Source organism: Trachurus trachurus (genome assembly GCF_905171665.1).
Source record: "Trachurus trachurus genome assembly, chromosome: 22".
Classification (NCBI taxonomy): domain Eukaryota; kingdom Metazoa; phylum Chordata; class Actinopteri; order Carangiformes; family Carangidae; genus Trachurus; species Trachurus trachurus.
Window position 1 is genome coordinate 16,877,395 of NC_139907.1, and position 16,909 is coordinate 16,894,303.

At 43.6% G+C, this 16,909-nt stretch overlaps 2 protein-coding genes across 2 annotated transcripts; one reads left to right on the forward strand and one right to left on the reverse strand.

Annotated features, from left to right (window-relative positions):
- Window positions 1-308: 308 nt before the first annotated feature.
- Window positions 309-2,827, reverse strand: LOC311006208 (photoreceptor outer segment membrane glycoprotein 2-like; the record flags this gene model as incomplete). Its single annotated transcript, XM_083998948.1, has 3 exons — window positions 309-581; window positions 1,263-1,509; window positions 2,247-2,827. 3 exons carry the CDS (start codon window positions 2,825-2,827, stop codon window positions 309-311), a joined length of 1,101 nt encoding a protein of 366 aa, XP_083855074.1.
- An 11,718-nt stretch (window positions 2,828-14,545) lies between these two features.
- tmem179ab (transmembrane protein 179a-B) lies at window positions 14,546-16,055 on the forward strand (the record flags this gene model as incomplete). The annotated part of the gene is made up of 4 exons (XM_083997544.1): window positions 14,546-14,955; window positions 15,480-15,617; window positions 15,713-15,791; window positions 15,882-16,055. The coding sequence occupies exons 1-4, from the start codon at window positions 14,654-14,656 to the stop codon at window positions 16,053-16,055; spliced, it is 693 nt and encodes a 230-aa protein (XP_083853670.1). The 5' UTR covers window positions 14,546-14,653.
- Window positions 16,056-16,909: the final 854 nt, after the last annotated feature.

Below are 16,909 nucleotides of genomic sequence, written 5' to 3' on the forward strand. Positions count from 1 at the left end.
GCAACAATGTCATTTATAAACAACAGACTACAGTACAGGTGTGTACAGATGTTATGTTAAATGTGTGCATTTATGTGATGGTGGATTGTGGTTGTAAAAACAGGCATTGTCTTTATACTTAAGAAAAGATATTCATTCGAGGAGGTGGATCATAGGTTGAGAGATATTTCCTACTGATTTTCATCTTCCGCATGCACAAACACCTTTGCACAGGTGTTTTTCATTCGGACTCACCACCTTTGTAAGAAGTCCTGCCTTCAGTGACACTGTTCACTGAGGCCTTTTTTTTTTTTTTTACTGGAGAAAGGTCAACTGGCCTCAGGTGTCTGCTTTGGTGGCACGTTGTCTGGCCCGTAGTGTGCTTTGGAGGTGGAGGGGACGTCTATATTGGGGTCTCCGTTGTTGGATGTGTCGATTTGATTGTTCTTGCCGAGGCTCTTGATGATGTTCAGGTTGGTTCGGGCTGTTTCCATGAAGCTGTTTTCCAGCAGATAGCCATCTGACTCAGAGTCGGGATCTCCCTGCCTCAGCACGTTTTCCAGGGAGGTTTGGAGGTAACGGACTCCTGTTAACACCGACAGCTGAAACGAGAGGCAGGGACATTCACTACTGAGATAATCACACAAAAAAAAAGTAAAGTAAAATTGTTTTTTTCTCCCTCCATATGAGATCATATGATATATGATTTGTATCTGCAGGCCTGCAACAGTTTCTTAGGAGACAATTGCAACAGAGTAGAGGACACTAGGAGAGTCCACTTCAAGTGCTGCATGGATGACCTAGAGATTATACGCAAGGATTATTATTGCATGTGTGTGTGAGGTGGATAAAAGGGTTAAGGCAAAGGCTCAGGTGATCATATCCTTCCCTGGAGAGAAATAAGAACTGACATGAGTAACTGAAACATTGTTTGCACCAATGCAGCTATTTTGGGGGAGAAACGTCTCTTTAAAAGACAATTCACCAAGTTAGAGATGCTCTACTGTGAAAAGTTGTAATGGATGCAGGAGAGTTTTTTTTTTAAACTCCATACATTCTCCTTCACTCTGAAAACCTGGCTCCTTCATTACCCACAATGCAATTTGACAGTTCAGTTGGTGCTTCAGCTGTTGTTCACAGACTTCAGGTTTTTCTTCTCATTTTAAAACTTGCACCAACTGCCTCGAGAGACATCACTTGAGGTTATTTACCAGGCTTTGTGCAGCTCTCTCTCTACCTTCACCACTCTGACCCTCTGTTGGTACCAGCCTGTGTTTTCTCACCTCAAATAGCCAGGTGATGAGGACCGACAGGCCAATGGACTGCATGATGTAGTTGTAGTGCTCCAGCAGCGCCTGCCGACACCCTTTCATCCACAGGTTCAGCTCCTCTGTCTGGTGCTCGTAGTTGAAGTGCGCGGTGTTGTTGTTGATCTGCCGCTGGATGCAGGGTCGGGGGGAGTTGGTGTTGCAGCAGCTGAAGGGGACTCCATCCATCAGGTACTTCCCCTCTACGTTACTCCTTAAGCGGCTGGATGGTAGGGACAAGATGGAAAATTTGTTCTCAGATTATTATTGTTAGGGACTGTTTGACAATTATTAGTGGGGTTTGTGTTTTTTTTTTTTCTCTGAAAAGAGGGCAGTTTTTAAAGAGAGCATAGGCCTTCAAATGTTATGCTGAGAAACCTTCTGGTTAATGGCCCATCAGTCAACCATCTAATAACACTATCATGTTATTATCTTTACTGCACATAAATTCAAGAAATTAAATGTACCATGAAGTTGCTTATTTCTTTTTTCTGTCATAGAGAATACCGTGAACTGTCATGTTTTTCATAGTTTTACTTTTATTGAGAAACGTGTCATTAGAAGTTTGTTATTAGACCTTCAATGTTTTTTTTTTTTTTTTTTTTTTAAAGTATATTTTTTGGCTTTTTATGCCTTTATTAGATAGGACAGTTCAGAGTGTGACAGGAAATGGGAGGCAGGGGGGGGGATGACACGCAGGATAGGGCCGTCCGACGCGGGACTCGAACCGGGGCCGCCTGCAGCGAGGACTATAGCCTCTACACATGGGGGGGGGGGTGCTCTACCAACTGAGCTAAACCCTGCCCCGACCTTCAATGTTTTATGCTCTGCCCCATTTAGTTATGAAGAATTAAACAAATTGTGCCACTTCAGTGATTTGAGTACAGCCCATTTCATGTGTGAATTAACCAATGATCTTTACAAACTCAGTGTCCTCCTCATTCTGCAGCTTGTACTTACTCCACCACCTCTTTTTGAGACATGTCCAGGTAACGGTTGCTGATCCACTGGATCTGGAACCAGTCTTTATATCCATTGTTGCCACAGCACTGGAACTCTATCTGCAGCACGTCCACAGTGCGCTTGAGGAAGCAGCGTCCCGGCGTGTCCGTGTCCTTGTAGAACCTCATGGCCTCAGTCAGCCCCTGGTTCAGAGACTCCTCCAGCTCCCCACGCATGCTGTAACACATCAGAGCCCCCACCAGCACACAGAAGGTGAAGAAGAAGGTGCATATGATGTAGGGCAGCATGATCAGCTTCCAGCGCAAAAACTTGGTGGTGTCCACACAGTCGTAACAGATCTTCCCTCCCAGGAAGTTGATAGCACAGGCGATGAGGCCCACGGCTATAAGCATATTGGGGACATACTGGATGTCTCTCTCGGCCATCAGCTCCCCTCGCTTGTTGATCTCCACCTTGAGGAAGAGCCCCAGGCTGAAGAGGATGGCCCCCGTCACCACCGAGATCCAGTTGAGTATCCACAGCACCTGGGCCAGTTTGTCCCTCTTGGTCTTGGTGAACTTTACTCTCAAGACCGCCATTGTGTATTTATCCTCTTTCAGTTTTTCTTTTAAGTCAGGGGAGGGGATTACGGGTGGGCCACAGGTAGATCAGGGGAGAGGAACAGGTTATCCTCCTGGGGGTGCCGGGGGCTGATGGGTGGGGGGTTGGTTGAACAGTTCTCTGAAGGTCCTTTCATAAGCAGCTTAGCCAGGTACTCATGATCGATATGGTGTAGACGCTGCATTATGGTTGTAAAATAGGTGCTGACAGCTCTGTGAGACTACAGTGGGGACAGAAATATTCACAAAATTCAAATTAACATGTTCTCGAAATGACAAAACACATACAAAATCAAAACTGCAATGACATGTGATCAGTTGTATACAAACAGGAAACCATCTACATGCAAAACAAACTGAGGGGGGAAAAAAAATCAAAAGCATAAAATGAAGCTGAAAAAACATGATAACTTCCTTTTTAATCCAGTGAAAAAAGTTCTCAGGCAGAAAATGAAAGAAGAAATAGCTGACACAATGAAAAAATAAATCCAAGAGATCCACTGCACCTACCTCAGCCTAGTCAGCATTCACCTTGAAAATATGTCACCATTCCCATCATTCATCATTCTCTCATTTTCAGTTTCTTTTCTTGCTGACATCCTCAGATTTAGTCCTGAGAGAGTGAAGTGGCCGCACTGACACAGATTCTATGCAGGCAGCCACACACAGCAGCATCAGAGTGAGACTAGTAGCCAAGTCCTGACCCTCCTCCTAATCCCCTTTAATCATTAATCAGGCCTGGGCCCCACGAGGGATTTGGACCCACCTTCTGCTACCTACGCAAATCTGACTGTCCAACTACCGTGAAAGTAATGGCTGACAGCCATTGTGTGTACGTGTACGTGTACGTGTGTGTGTTTGTGTGTGTACGTTTTCATTTGAGAAAAAAAAAAAAAGTGCACATTTGATTGGAAAAGCTAATTTCAGAGAGTCACCATCACCATGAGTGCATGCACTGACCAAGCTGGCTTTTATACAAAAAGCTTTATGCACATATGCAAAAATATGGATGTGTAAATTAATAAATAGAAATAAAGGGCTATACTGCTCTCAGCTGGTGGAAACCTATAGGTCTGCTTCTGACAATTATTTTCATTAGTCATTATAATATTAATAATAGTTAATTAATTAATTAATTAATTAATATAATACATCATTTACTTGATTAAACTATTCATTTTTGTTTGTTTATAAAATTTATCAGAATGGCTGATATAGTTTCAGTCCAGAGTGATGTCTTCAAATGTCAGATATTCAGCCCACTATCACTATGAGAAAAATAATAATAATAAAAAACTGCAAATGATTGATGTTTTTACTTAGAAAATTATTAAAATGATCACTCAAACATACAAATATTTCCCAATTCCTTTGATTATAGATTGCTAATGTTGCAGCTCTATTCTCCAGGCATGCAGGGCTTTTGGCCAATGAGTGATTTCACAGCAGGTGTTTTTGCCAAAGTGGAAAAAAACATTTGCGGTGACATCACTGACTGGGGTGTGTCCAGAAGTGCCAAATACCTGTTAGATTAAAGCAGTAGAGATCTTGTTTTAGTTTGCCCCCTTCTGTCTCTTAAGAGGTAAATTTTCACCCCCCCGCCACACACACTTAAATAAACACACACGCACGCACACACACACACACAGCCACGCTGCAAATCAGCCAATGAAATGTTAACTGAGAGTGAGATTAGTGGATTAACATGTACCAAAGTAGCTTGTGTAAGAGGAGAACGTTACTGTAGCCACTGAACCAGTCAGCAAATCCACAGGGCAGACACACTCACCGCTGCACCGACCAAGAATGAAGATTAACTGAGCAACTATGGTCGACTGCACCACGTCTTCAAGTGAGTACTGACTATCCAAGATGTGTTTATGAACTTCTCTGTGGAGGCTCTTCAAAAATAATCATCATACTACTAATCTGTACTCATACAATCCATTGATCTAATTATGGAACATGTCTAGAGGTTTTCTAGGCTTAAGTGTGAGAGTGATTTAATCTCATTGACATACGCTGCATGAGACTGAGCTGAATCAACTAGTGCACATAACATGAAGTAAGTTGTGTTTTATATTGCCGTAAAGAACCCTATGTTTCAACAGTATTTTTCAGTACTGATACCTTGATACAAGAACTCCCTCGTCCTGGTGACAAGAGACATAATGTGTGATACAGAGGGCCAATGGGCTGAGGCGTTGACCAGCAACAACATCAGAGCCATCATCCGCTGGCTCCGCAAACTCATAGCTGAAGGTACATTAGGAACATTTGGATTTGATGAAATTATGGCTCTGTCCTCCATTCGCTTCTTGTTATCTGTAAAGTACTTGATGTTTGAATTTATCCCTAATAAGGTGATGTTGATAAGGAGGAAATCCTACCGACCTTCGGCTGCTGGGTACAGAGGACGTCAGAGTTCACAAAAAAAGAGCTGTTAACTTTATGTAAGTACACATCTCTTCAAAAGTGATTTCAACCGACTTTACATCTGATTTTTCACCTTTTTGTCGTATTTATTCCTGCAGGCTTTAGTCGTTGCCAAGGTCTGTGGATGTTTCTGGACCGGAGCTCCTTCACGCGAGTGAACATGCTTCTCCAGAGACTGAGGAACCTGCTCACTCTGGCCCAGTGGGCGAGGCGGCAGCTCCCTTCAGCCCACCTCTGGCATGGTACACACTAATCCTGATCATTAATTAATTAATTGATTAATTAATTACTTTTGTGTAAACCCTCACTGGAGCTTCAGGTCCTGTGTCTTTCATTTGCAGGTGTGGGGTACCCGTGTGCGGTGTGCAGGGACACTGTGGGCTCCTCGGACGTCAGACGTTCCTGCTGGAACCGAGAGCACAGGGCTCTAAAGCAACACATCTGGCTGGGGCGGTTGGTTCAGTGGTGGGGCATCATGGGGCTTCTGCCCAAATACCCTGGTACAGACTTCAACACACACCATAATATAGGCGTAATGAAATGTTATCACACTTTTACATGTTGTTTGTGTTCTCTACTGTCGCTGTCAGAGGCCCAAGAGATGAAGCGGATCTCCCAGATGTGGAGGGAAATGGAGCACAGCCATCAGAAAGCTTATCTCACGGCATTTGGGTAATTTAGATTATTTGACTTGATGCTGGGGGATTAAAAGCGTACTTATCTCTCTCCTGCTGAAACATCTCTCTTTATTTACTTCCTGCTTTTCTTTTCATTCAGAGGGCAGGACGTAGGAGCAGAGAGATGGAGCTCTTTCATACAGGGTATGGTGACCCAGCTGGACAAGCAGCACGGCTGCATTTGGACCTCTGAGGACGGCTCAGACCAGTGCTACCCTCCTCCCAATCTGCTGGCCCTGCTGAAGCTCGTGCTGGTGCCTCGTATTGACAACATGTCAGTCCAGGCAGTTGTATCCATTTCAATACAGTGTCAAGAAATCTTATTGTAGACATCATATGATACTGTATGTCACTTTGTGCTACTTTCTGCTCTGTTCTTGTCTGTCCAAGATAGACCTTACATTTTGGGTTGTACATTTCTTTAACCCATGTATTGCAGCTCATGTACTTTATCCTGGACATAGCAAATTGCCTGCAGTGTAAAAACAACCTCCTCCAGTCTTTCTGCCACGCTTTTACAATACCTTCCAGGTTTTCCCAACAAATCAAGGCCTTCTGGATGCTTGATCACGGAAATGTCAGGGTATGTAACTATGACACCCAGCTTGATCAGCTGAGTTCCCGATTCTGATTTTGATCAAGCTATTGTAACGAACAGTTAACCAGTTAATCATTCAGTTGATTAGGTCCTTGTTCAAATGGTTGGATTTGCAAGGGACACTAATGGGTCTCTTGAGTAGTGCATATGATTAATGTAATAACAACTACAATCTACAACCGATCTGTATTTCAGCAGAAGAAATGCCTTATTGGATGGAAACACAACAACAATTACACAATAATTTGTGTTTTTGATGATTTAAACCACTAGGATAGGAGTTTTAACCCACATAAATAACATTTATCTTCGATTAGATTTTAAACTGAAGGGACAAATAATCTCATAGAATTAATGTTAGTAATGTAAATAATGACAACATTTTGTTACACCCTACCTAGGCCTCCATGGAGCTGTTGCTGAGCCCCAGGGCTGCTGTCCCCTGGCTCCCCTGGCAGCACTGGTGCATCATCCATTGTCTCCTGACAAGGAAACAGCCTCGTTTGGCATTAAGGTACCTCCACTGGACCAGACCGGCTGTAGAGAGCACTGATGATGCCAAACTCTGTGCAGATGTGCTGCTTCAAAACAAGTATGTTGTGCTTCACCTATAGCCCTCTCACATCACTGATTATAGTTGTCTTATTATCTTAACGTGTGATGTATATGATCTCTCCAGTTGTGTTTCTGAGGCCTGGGCTGTGCTGAAGAGAGGCCACACAGAAAGTGAGGACATGGTCGCCTACTTCTTGCAGGCTTGCAGTGGACTGGGTCTGTGTACAAAGGCTTTAAAGTTCATTCCTCCAGGATATAACGTGGGTGAATCTCATCTAATACAATAAAATGTATAAACCAAAGATATAGAGCTCTGGAACTGACACTTATGTGAAATATATTCATCATGACTCATATCAGGGTGAAGACAATGGAAACAGGATTAAGACAACAGAGTTACCATTGATGAAAAAAGGTGAGACAAAGAATATTGAACAGCATCAGGACAGAATGAAAATGCATTATATTTAAGTATGGGTTTTGTTTCAACAGACTGTTCTTTGGGAAGGCCTCCCTGTCCACTGTCTGCCAAACTGTATGAGGCTCAAAGAATGAACACAGTGTCTCCAGAGGAACTTGTCAGACTAGTCGGAAAGGCTGTGATGGAAGTGAGAGATCCCTCTCCTCCCAAATTGAGGTACTGAGGTTGTAAATGACGCGTTAATAAAAGAGGGTGATTAAATGTGGAAATATGTTCAGTACCCCAGAGAACTGAGATCATTTCCTTATGTTCTGTTATATTCCAGTGAGGTGGTGTGGCCCGAGCATGTGGAGAGAAAATCGAACTGCAGAAAGATGTCTCTGACAACCCAGGCTCTGCTTCATCTCGCACCCAGCCCCTCCCCAATGGACGTGATGGAGGAGCAAGCAGAGCAAACTGCACATACAGATGAGCCAGAGGAGGAACAGTCTATACATGATGTACAGATTTTCATTCATCCTGTGAAAAAATAATTAATCATCACAACGTCTATTTGAATTCATGTCCTGTATTGTTTTTTTCTTGTCTCAGCAGCAAAGTGAGACTCATGGATCCTCCTCAGAGGATCAGAGCTCTGAGCCCGCCTCCACCTTCACCTCCGCTTCCTCCTTGTTTCTGTTGGGACGGAGTCGTCCCTACGTGTATGAAAGCACCTTGACTCTGCAGAGGATCTCCTCTTTCCTCACCGATGGTGAGAAACAAAGCAGGGACGAAGAAGACGAGAGCAGACCCCCTTCATCAGTTGGTCTCCTACCAGATTGTCGTGAGTTGGTAGTGACACCAGATGGCGCCACAGACCCCCGCTCCCTCTGCAACTACAACACTGACGTTGTGGTGGAGTTGCTTCTTTCTGCAGAAGGTGAGATTTGCGCTGGATTTTATGTGCACACCTTTCACATAAAGAATGAAAAGATGAAGACAAACTTCAACTCTTCTTCCAGGGGGAGAAGATGTTTTCCTAAGCAAGGACTTCCTCAGTGTTGATGTGGTTTCAGGAACATCAATGAATGAAACCCTTCCTTTAAACAAGAGGTCAGAGGTCATTTCACTTCACACAGATGGCACATTTTATGCTGGCAAAGTGAAAACTGAGTGATCTTTGTTTCTTATAGTTTCAGAACGAATCACCCCCTTCGCTTTAATGAGATCAGCCAATCAGTGCCTTCTCTCTGTGAGCCCCAGGTTGATGTGTTCTCACCTGACCTTGGTATGTGGCTACATTTAGCTCGAACAAATGTGATACAGTAGTAGTGGTCGAATGGATGGTTTACATACTTTAATGTCACTGAATCAACTCTAATCTGCAGGCAAAGGAGAACAGAGGAAGGAAACTGTTCACAGTCTCTCAGATGTGACTGAGCTGTGGAGCGCTGTGTTGTCACGGGAGGCCCAGTCTGACAACATCCCTCCTCAGACTCTAAGTTTTAGTGAGGCAGCCAGGACTGATAGTTTACTGGAAGAGGGACCTCATCAGGGAGGCACCATCTCCCTATTGGTAAAGACCTGAGGTTGATTATAATTTATATGGCACCTATTTTCCAAATCATATTTAACATTTTACACTGTATGTTCTCAGAAAGCATTTGAGCATCACAAGCAAGAGGAAGCACAGGGATGCTTCAATCAAGGCCTCTCCTGTCCTGTGCTGACCGACCCCCACCACAGCCTTCTGTCAGAGGCGCCGGCCGCCAGCAGCTCCAGGGTCTTAGCAAGGACAGGTGAAGAGGGCAACGCCCCCCTCCACCCTGTGTGCAGCTTGATTTGCCCCACACGGCTTCAGATCCCTGTTAGCTCTCTGACCCCGAGGCCAACATGCAACATCCAGACCAGCTCTGCTGCCTCTGACACCCCCAGTGAGAGTCCCCACCAAGCCCAGTCAAAGGTGGATGATCCCTCTGTCCAGAGACCCTCAGCCAGGCCTGAGGTGGGCAGCTGGTGGAGACAGGACACCGAGACCTGTGGAGCCTCCAGTGGCCTCTTACCTGCAACCGATCCAGGAACAGCTTTTACATCAGGTGATTTTTAAAAAGAAATATGTGGAAATAAACAATAATATACAAAAAAAAAACATAAACAAGCCTGTGCAACCACATGGTGCATAGTGATCATCTGATATAGAGAAACATGTGCCACTAGTCACCTTTTTGATATTTACATTTTTCTAAACATTACAAATAGTCATTAGCAATATGCTAATTGAAAAACCCATTTATGTCATTAGCAGCAATAGTCTATGCATGAATAATATGTGTGTGTGTGTGTGTGTGTGTGTGTGTGCCTAGGCATAATTCTATGTCAGAAATGCTGCTGTCCACTGCAGGGTGCAGGATGCATGTACATGTACAAAAGGCGGGGGGTCCTGGCTGTTAGGAGAGGGGGACTTGTGAGGAAGTGAAGTGTCAGAGATTGCTTCCCTTAACCTTGCTGCAGCAGTCACTCATCCATTAAACAACACCCTCTCCCGTCCTCCCCCCATCCCTCTCTCCCTCCCTCCCTCCCTCCCTCCCTCCCTCCCTCCCTCCCTCCCTCCCTCCCTCTCTTTCTACGGGAGGTGAAGTGTCTGCCACTGCAAATCAGACCTCCCTCCATCTGCCAGGTGGTGTTGATCACCGCTGGGCCTTTGGGATCTACGGCCTATTGCCCCACACTGATGCCCCAACCTTGTTGCTAGGACAAAGGTTAAAGGAGTGTGAGAGTGAAGCAATGTTGCATAAAATTAAAAGAATAGTATCAGACTTGCGCTGTTCATAGAACCATTTTCTGTTATGTATTTCGTTATGGATCATTACAGTTCTTGAAAAGACATTAGAAAACAGTACTGACTATGTTTTTGTTTTCTGTTTGTTCACAGATCATAAGAAGCCTTCTCTTGTCTTAAGTCAGCCATATTCCTACAGCCTGCTCAGCTTTATGGACTTCACTGCGAAGCAAAGAGGAGACAACAGAGGAGGCAAACAGGTACTTCCCTCTCATGATAAACTGAAGCTGTGGTATATTCATCATCAGAAAGATAAAACCCAGACTGGGCAGTAGGGGACACTATTGTTCCAGTTAAGGCGCTTGACAACATCCCTGATTTGGATGATCTCATTTCTGGTCCCTAAGGATTGGGCTTCATCGCAACCCAGCAGGTGCCCTCTTTACTACCCTTCATCCCTCTTTCTCCTGTCCTCCAGCATAAACATCACCGCTTTTAAGATCTCCGCCTACAATGATGTCATTTTCCAAATATGAAAGCAGTGTTTCAGGGGATATGAATCATTTGTATTGTACACTGAAGGGAAGAGGCGAATGTGTGTGAAATCCCACTGAATGTTGCCAAGATTTATTTGTCCAAAAAAAAAAAAAAAAACACACAATATTTGATTCTGATGTATTCATGTTTTTATGCTGCATAATTTACTGCTTTTGTGCTCATTGACCTGAACATCACACTGCTAAGCATTGTAGTCACTGCCAGGATATGACCAGGTAATTGTTTTACTGAGATTTCATTGGATAATTGTTTAATTGGGATGCAGCCACCTAATTATTTTGTTCAGAATTGGGGAGCATATGGAGCTTGGCAGGTGAAACATAATTAGGCCATGCTAATTTATGATGATTATACATTGGATTTTAGTAGCATATACTGTACAAACAAGTGTGTGTCTATCGTGGCTGATCTATTTAGGTTGTACAGTGAATGCTCGTCTTGATGGTATTACATTAATTATCTTGCAGACTCAGTGTGAGTGTGTGTGTTTCCAGGGAGTTGTTTTGTAAGAAGAGCTATTAGTGTTATCTAATTGTTCATCCAGGCCAGGAATGATACTAGAAAGGATTTGCTTAATTGGCAGATAGAGAGATATTATTAGGTAATGTGTGAAAACGAGTTTAAGACAAACCTTTAATGGCTGATCAAACGATCATCTATTTAGCTCCAGAATACTAATAAAATCAGGATATTAAACATAGTTATTAGCGCAAACTATAAATTTTGATCTCGTCCCAAATGACCTCATGCATGACTGTTTATGATGATTATTGTGGCACAGTTATAGATGAGATATTGGCACTGTGGTGAAAACAAAGTCATCAATCAATGCGTAGAAGCTCACAAAGAGATCATGCCCACTTAAAAAGATACCGCAAAATGAAATATCATCGACTTTTGCTGTCTTCATAAAAAATACCAATATTTGCACAGAGAGATGGGGAGTGTTGGGTCATGTTGCATGTTGAAACAGTGAAGATTCAAGCGGAGATGAATGGCCTCTATTAGGAGCATTTAATAAGTGGCTGGCCCAGTGCTCCCAGTCTCCTGCACCCCCTGGGGAAAGATTAATGAGTACAGGATATTTCATCAGGACCTCCACATCACTGCCCAGGCAACGAGGCTGTAATTGTGTCTGTTTTTGCTGTTGTATTGTGTCACAGGCAGACAAAGAGGAGCCCACAGGTTGGAGCAGTGCGGGGAAGGCACAAGGTGCCATAAGAAGTGGAGGAGCACGGTCGAGGAAGGGAAAACGAGTGAAGAGAGCATGATATGCTGAAGGCACAAAGGAGAAGCACATAATGAATAAGAGATATACTTTCCTACCAGGGATATCAATACTGCTTTAATTCTGAATCTGGATTTGATTAATGGACTAACTAGAATAACTAACTGATCATATTACAGGCTTGATGATCCCCATGAAGATTTTTCACCTTGATGCCGTTCATCTATTCTTCTTCATCCATCACCTGGTCAGATTGTTCTGACAGCAGCCGACGATATTGCGCTGCCACACCCTTTCCTGTCCACTGTATCACCACATGTCAGAAACACTCATTCAATAATAAATTTCTCAGGAATTATTGATGAAACCTAAATTATTGAGTGTGTTGTTAATTAAAAGAGCAGTAAAACAGATAATTCTGGTTTACATTATGTGATTTTACAATGTTATGGTTATTATAAAAATACAACCCATGGATATATTCCATTTGAAGCATAAATGCACAATATTTAAAATGCACAGACAGTGTCCTTGAAATGATTCTGCACTACATTCTTGACTGGTTCCCTGCTCTTGAAAAAGGATGTTTGCTTTGCTGCCATTGCATCTCATGAAAATTAGATGACCTCCCAATGCTTTCTGCAGCCCATCGCTGCCCATATTTGCTCAGTGCTCAGGGACTGCATTTGGGTTAGCATCCTCCTCCCTCCCTCAATCCCTCCAGCCCTCCCCCCTCTCTCCTCCTCTCTCTCTCCCACTGTGGCTTGTTCATGGGGTGAATAACTTAACACATATTTCAGCTTGACACACTTCTGCTCTGGGTCTCCCCTGGGTGGCCAGTTCACGAGCCCACACATGCTGTATTATTTAAAAGTGGGGTTTGGAGTTCTCGCTGTGTGTGGATGTGCGTGTAATCTCCTGTTTGTGTAAAGGGGAATGCCTTATGGAGTTGTTAGGCCTTTCTCTGTGACCTTGCAGGTGCGGCAGCCCCTCTAATACCACATGGTGTCTCAGGTCTGGCCATTTTCTAGACTTTTTGCTGTTCTGGTCTTTGATTTTTCTATTAGAAAAAAATAAAATAAAAGCTATTTCAGTGTCACAAAAACAGTATATACAATACCCCAACAATAATGCATCATAACAGAAATGACAAAGTGATTTATTATAGGAAATAGTAACATGGACAATTTATCATACCCAAGATCTGCCACAGTAAAAGAAGAAATACCCAAGGAGCTTGGGACATAAGTAATGATACCTAATGACGCTAAAAAGCAAACCAGCTCTGAACGTTGGAATGAAATCAACTTTCAGGGCAGGACCACACACACACTCACACAAACACAATAACTCAAGCTAATCTGAGTGCTGATAACATCATGGAAATCAGAGAGCTGCGGTGCAGCAAAATGACACATAAATCATGTGCCAGGGAAAGGATGCAAAATACTGCAGTTTGTATGATGGATACAAATAGCTGTACATGGTGGAAAGAATTCATATATAAATAACTGTCTTTATAGTAGGATTATTAATATCTCCCAGGGTGAACTGACTCAGTATGAACATTACAAAGAAGCTGTACACTGCTGTTTCACCTTTGTATTCATTCATGATTCAAAATGAGGATTTTGCATTTTCTCATAATTTTTTTTGAGAATATCATTTTCATTCCCACATTCTACGACAGCCTGTATCTGCAGGTTGGACATCAAGGGAATGAACACGCTTCAATTGGGAGACAAGAGCGCCTCAGACGCTGGTGGCAGATGCAGGTGTCTCGCCCACTGGAGGGCACTGTGAGCAGCACAGAGGTTGGGTGGCCGAGGGAGAGGAAGGAGGGACACCTTGGCCAGCTCACCAGATGGGCTCAGTGAAGCGTGTCAGATGGCAGTGACAGCTACCTGCCCTTCCTTAAGGACTGTCACCACGTGTAAACAAACCATTACTCTAATTTGTGACTGCTGCACCTATGTGTGTTCAAAATATGTGTGTGAGTAAGAGCATGATCACTGAATCAACAGAGTGCATGTTTTGATCTACTGCTGTCAGAACTGAACTCCTGCAGCTGCAAACTCATAATTTTAAAATTTAAATACATTGAATATGTTTTGTTGTTTTAGGGAAATCTGTAAAATGAATCAGAAGACAACTAGAAAATTGTCACATCAGTGCAATCATAAACGCTTGCAGTCAAGATGATGATTTTCAATGTCTTCTTGGTGGAGCTTCAATGAAAAGCAGGAATAAGCTTATACAGGTGTCAAACACTGAGCAGTAAGAAGGAGAAACCACATGTTAATGAGTTAAATGTCACAATTAACAGATAAATACTTATACAGCTGTTGTGTGGATGGGAGCAGTGGAGCACCAGTGCAGAGGGGCATCTCCACAGCCTGGATGGAGATAAGATGGAGAGCCCTGAAGGCCTCAGCCTGCTCATTAATTTGCAGCATCGTCGGTCGGATGCTGCTCCTCCGCGCCTCTCTGCCTCCACTGCGCAGCCGCAGTCTCTCCAGGACGCAGAGCGCAGAGAGAGAGAGAGAGAGAGAGAGAGGATAGGGAGACAGAAAAATGGCCCTCGATAATTTAATTTTCGCCCAGTGCATCCTTTATTTTTTAGCTTTTGTATTCGGTTTCATCGCCGTGGTGCCTCTGTCCGAGAACACGGAGGATTTCGGGGGGAAATGTCTGCTCTTCACGCGGGGGATGTGGCAGAACGAGAACATCACTGTGTCGAAGCAGCGCTTCATCGTGGAGGAGTGGGGACCCGAGTCCTCCTGCAGCTTCATCACTTTTGTCGGGATAGCGTCTCTCATTCTGTCCGCAGTGCAGGCATGGAGGCTGCTGTTCTTCCTCTGCAAAGGACACGATGAGTGAGTGACACTTCACTTGTGCTCGTTCAACACAATTCAGCAGCAGCATCAGCTCTATCAAAAGCTCCGCAGGACAGATCAGATCAGTCCGGTGTAACGGCTCAGTGTGAAGGTGTTTTTCTGTCCATCACCCACGCCCTTGTCTACGCGCTATTCTGACAGAATTATAAATCATATCGCGTGTGTTAGAGGCTTTGAAATCAGATAAACAAAGCAGAGGAGAGCCCCTGAAAAAAACGACCAGTCATTGTCGTTCTCCATTATAAAGATGGAGGGAACACACTTGTGTTGCCTTTGAAAAATCTGTGGTATCTTGTGTCATCATCAGTCCCATCCTGTGTCAGTATTATCATGTGTGACTCAGAGGCATCTTTCATCATAGAGATGTGAATGATCCTGACTGTGATCCTGTTTTATAGGCCTTACATTTAATGATCCTGACTGTGATTCTGTCTTAGAGGCCTACATGTAAATAGTTCAATGAAAAGCAGAGATGACAGTTTTTTTTCCCTCTTTCCATGCAGTTCCATCTTCAACGCCTTCCTCAACCTGCTCATCAGCTCACTGGTGGTGTTCACAGTCTTCCTGTCCAGCACCATCGTCAGCGTGGGTTTTAACCTGTGGTGCGATGCCGTAACTGAGGGTGGGACCTTGCCCAGCAGGTGAGAGGGCAACACATCACCTCTAAAGTGAGAGTTTCAGCAAACAGTTCATTGCGGTTCTCATGATGTTGCTGTTTCATTTCTGTGTCGTATAGCTGCGAGGACCTGCAGGACACTGACCTAGAGCTCGGCCTGGACAACTCTGCTTTCTATGACCAGTTTGCTATAGCTCAGGTATACTTCTTATTTTTGATGGTATCATCCAGAAAAAAAAAATCCAGAATCTCAGTCATATTTTTTACAGTGATTTCCTTCATCTTTCAGTTTGGCCTGTGGGCTGCCTGGCTCACCTGGCTCGGGATCGCGGTGATGGCCTTCCTGAAGGTCTACCACAACTACAGACAAGAGGACCTGCTGGACAGCTTGATCCACGAGAAGGACCTGCTGCTCGGCCGATCCTCGCGCCACAGCTCTGACCTCAAGACCGGTCTGATCTAGAAAAACCTAGAAGATGCACAAACACCCTCAGTCATCCACACTCAAACCGTACCGTCCTCTCACCTGCCATGAGAAACACCAGTGTTTGCCTCTGTAGACAATCAAAATCAATTGGCTTTTGCTTCCATTGACCGTGGATTGAATCAAACCACAGGTTTTTAGCTTTGTTCTCTGATGATTGATTTCCCCTCTAAAAAAGCCACCGTGGTTGTTAATCCTTGAAGAGTCTTGTTTTGTCAAGTTTATTCACCCACTGTGTGTGTGTGTGTGTGTTCCTCTTCAAGACACACAACCATGACTAAGCTTTGATTAAAACCACCCAGTTTTTCTCCACTCATGAATTTCTATTTAGCAACACAGTATTAATGGACAGATTGGACGATGGATCATGTTGTCTTTGTGAAACTTCTGCATGGACCTAATGCATGACAAATTTATAGGATGGTTTCTCGATGTGAAGGGTTGTTCTTTTTTGTTTTATACACCAATAAATGTGTTCCTATAGGCTTTTCTTCTGGTAGGCCGCGCACTGCCTCTTGGTGAAGTGAGAGTTCTTTGCATGCTGCAGCAAAGTGAAATGATGTGTGCTTTTGCAGTGTATTCACACTGTTTCATAAAGGTGTTTTATAAAAACGACAAAATATATCATATATAATGCAGCCGGTCCAAAAATGCTTTACTGTAAGCAATTTGTGTGAGATTTAAGAAAAAGAAGAAAAAAACAAAAACAAATACTATCTCGTGCCATATAGTAACTCAGGCTTCCTCACACTTTAAAAGCTACAAACCAATATACTGCATTACTGTGAATAGACACAAATGTACCTGCATGCATCTCTCTCCCTGCCTCATCC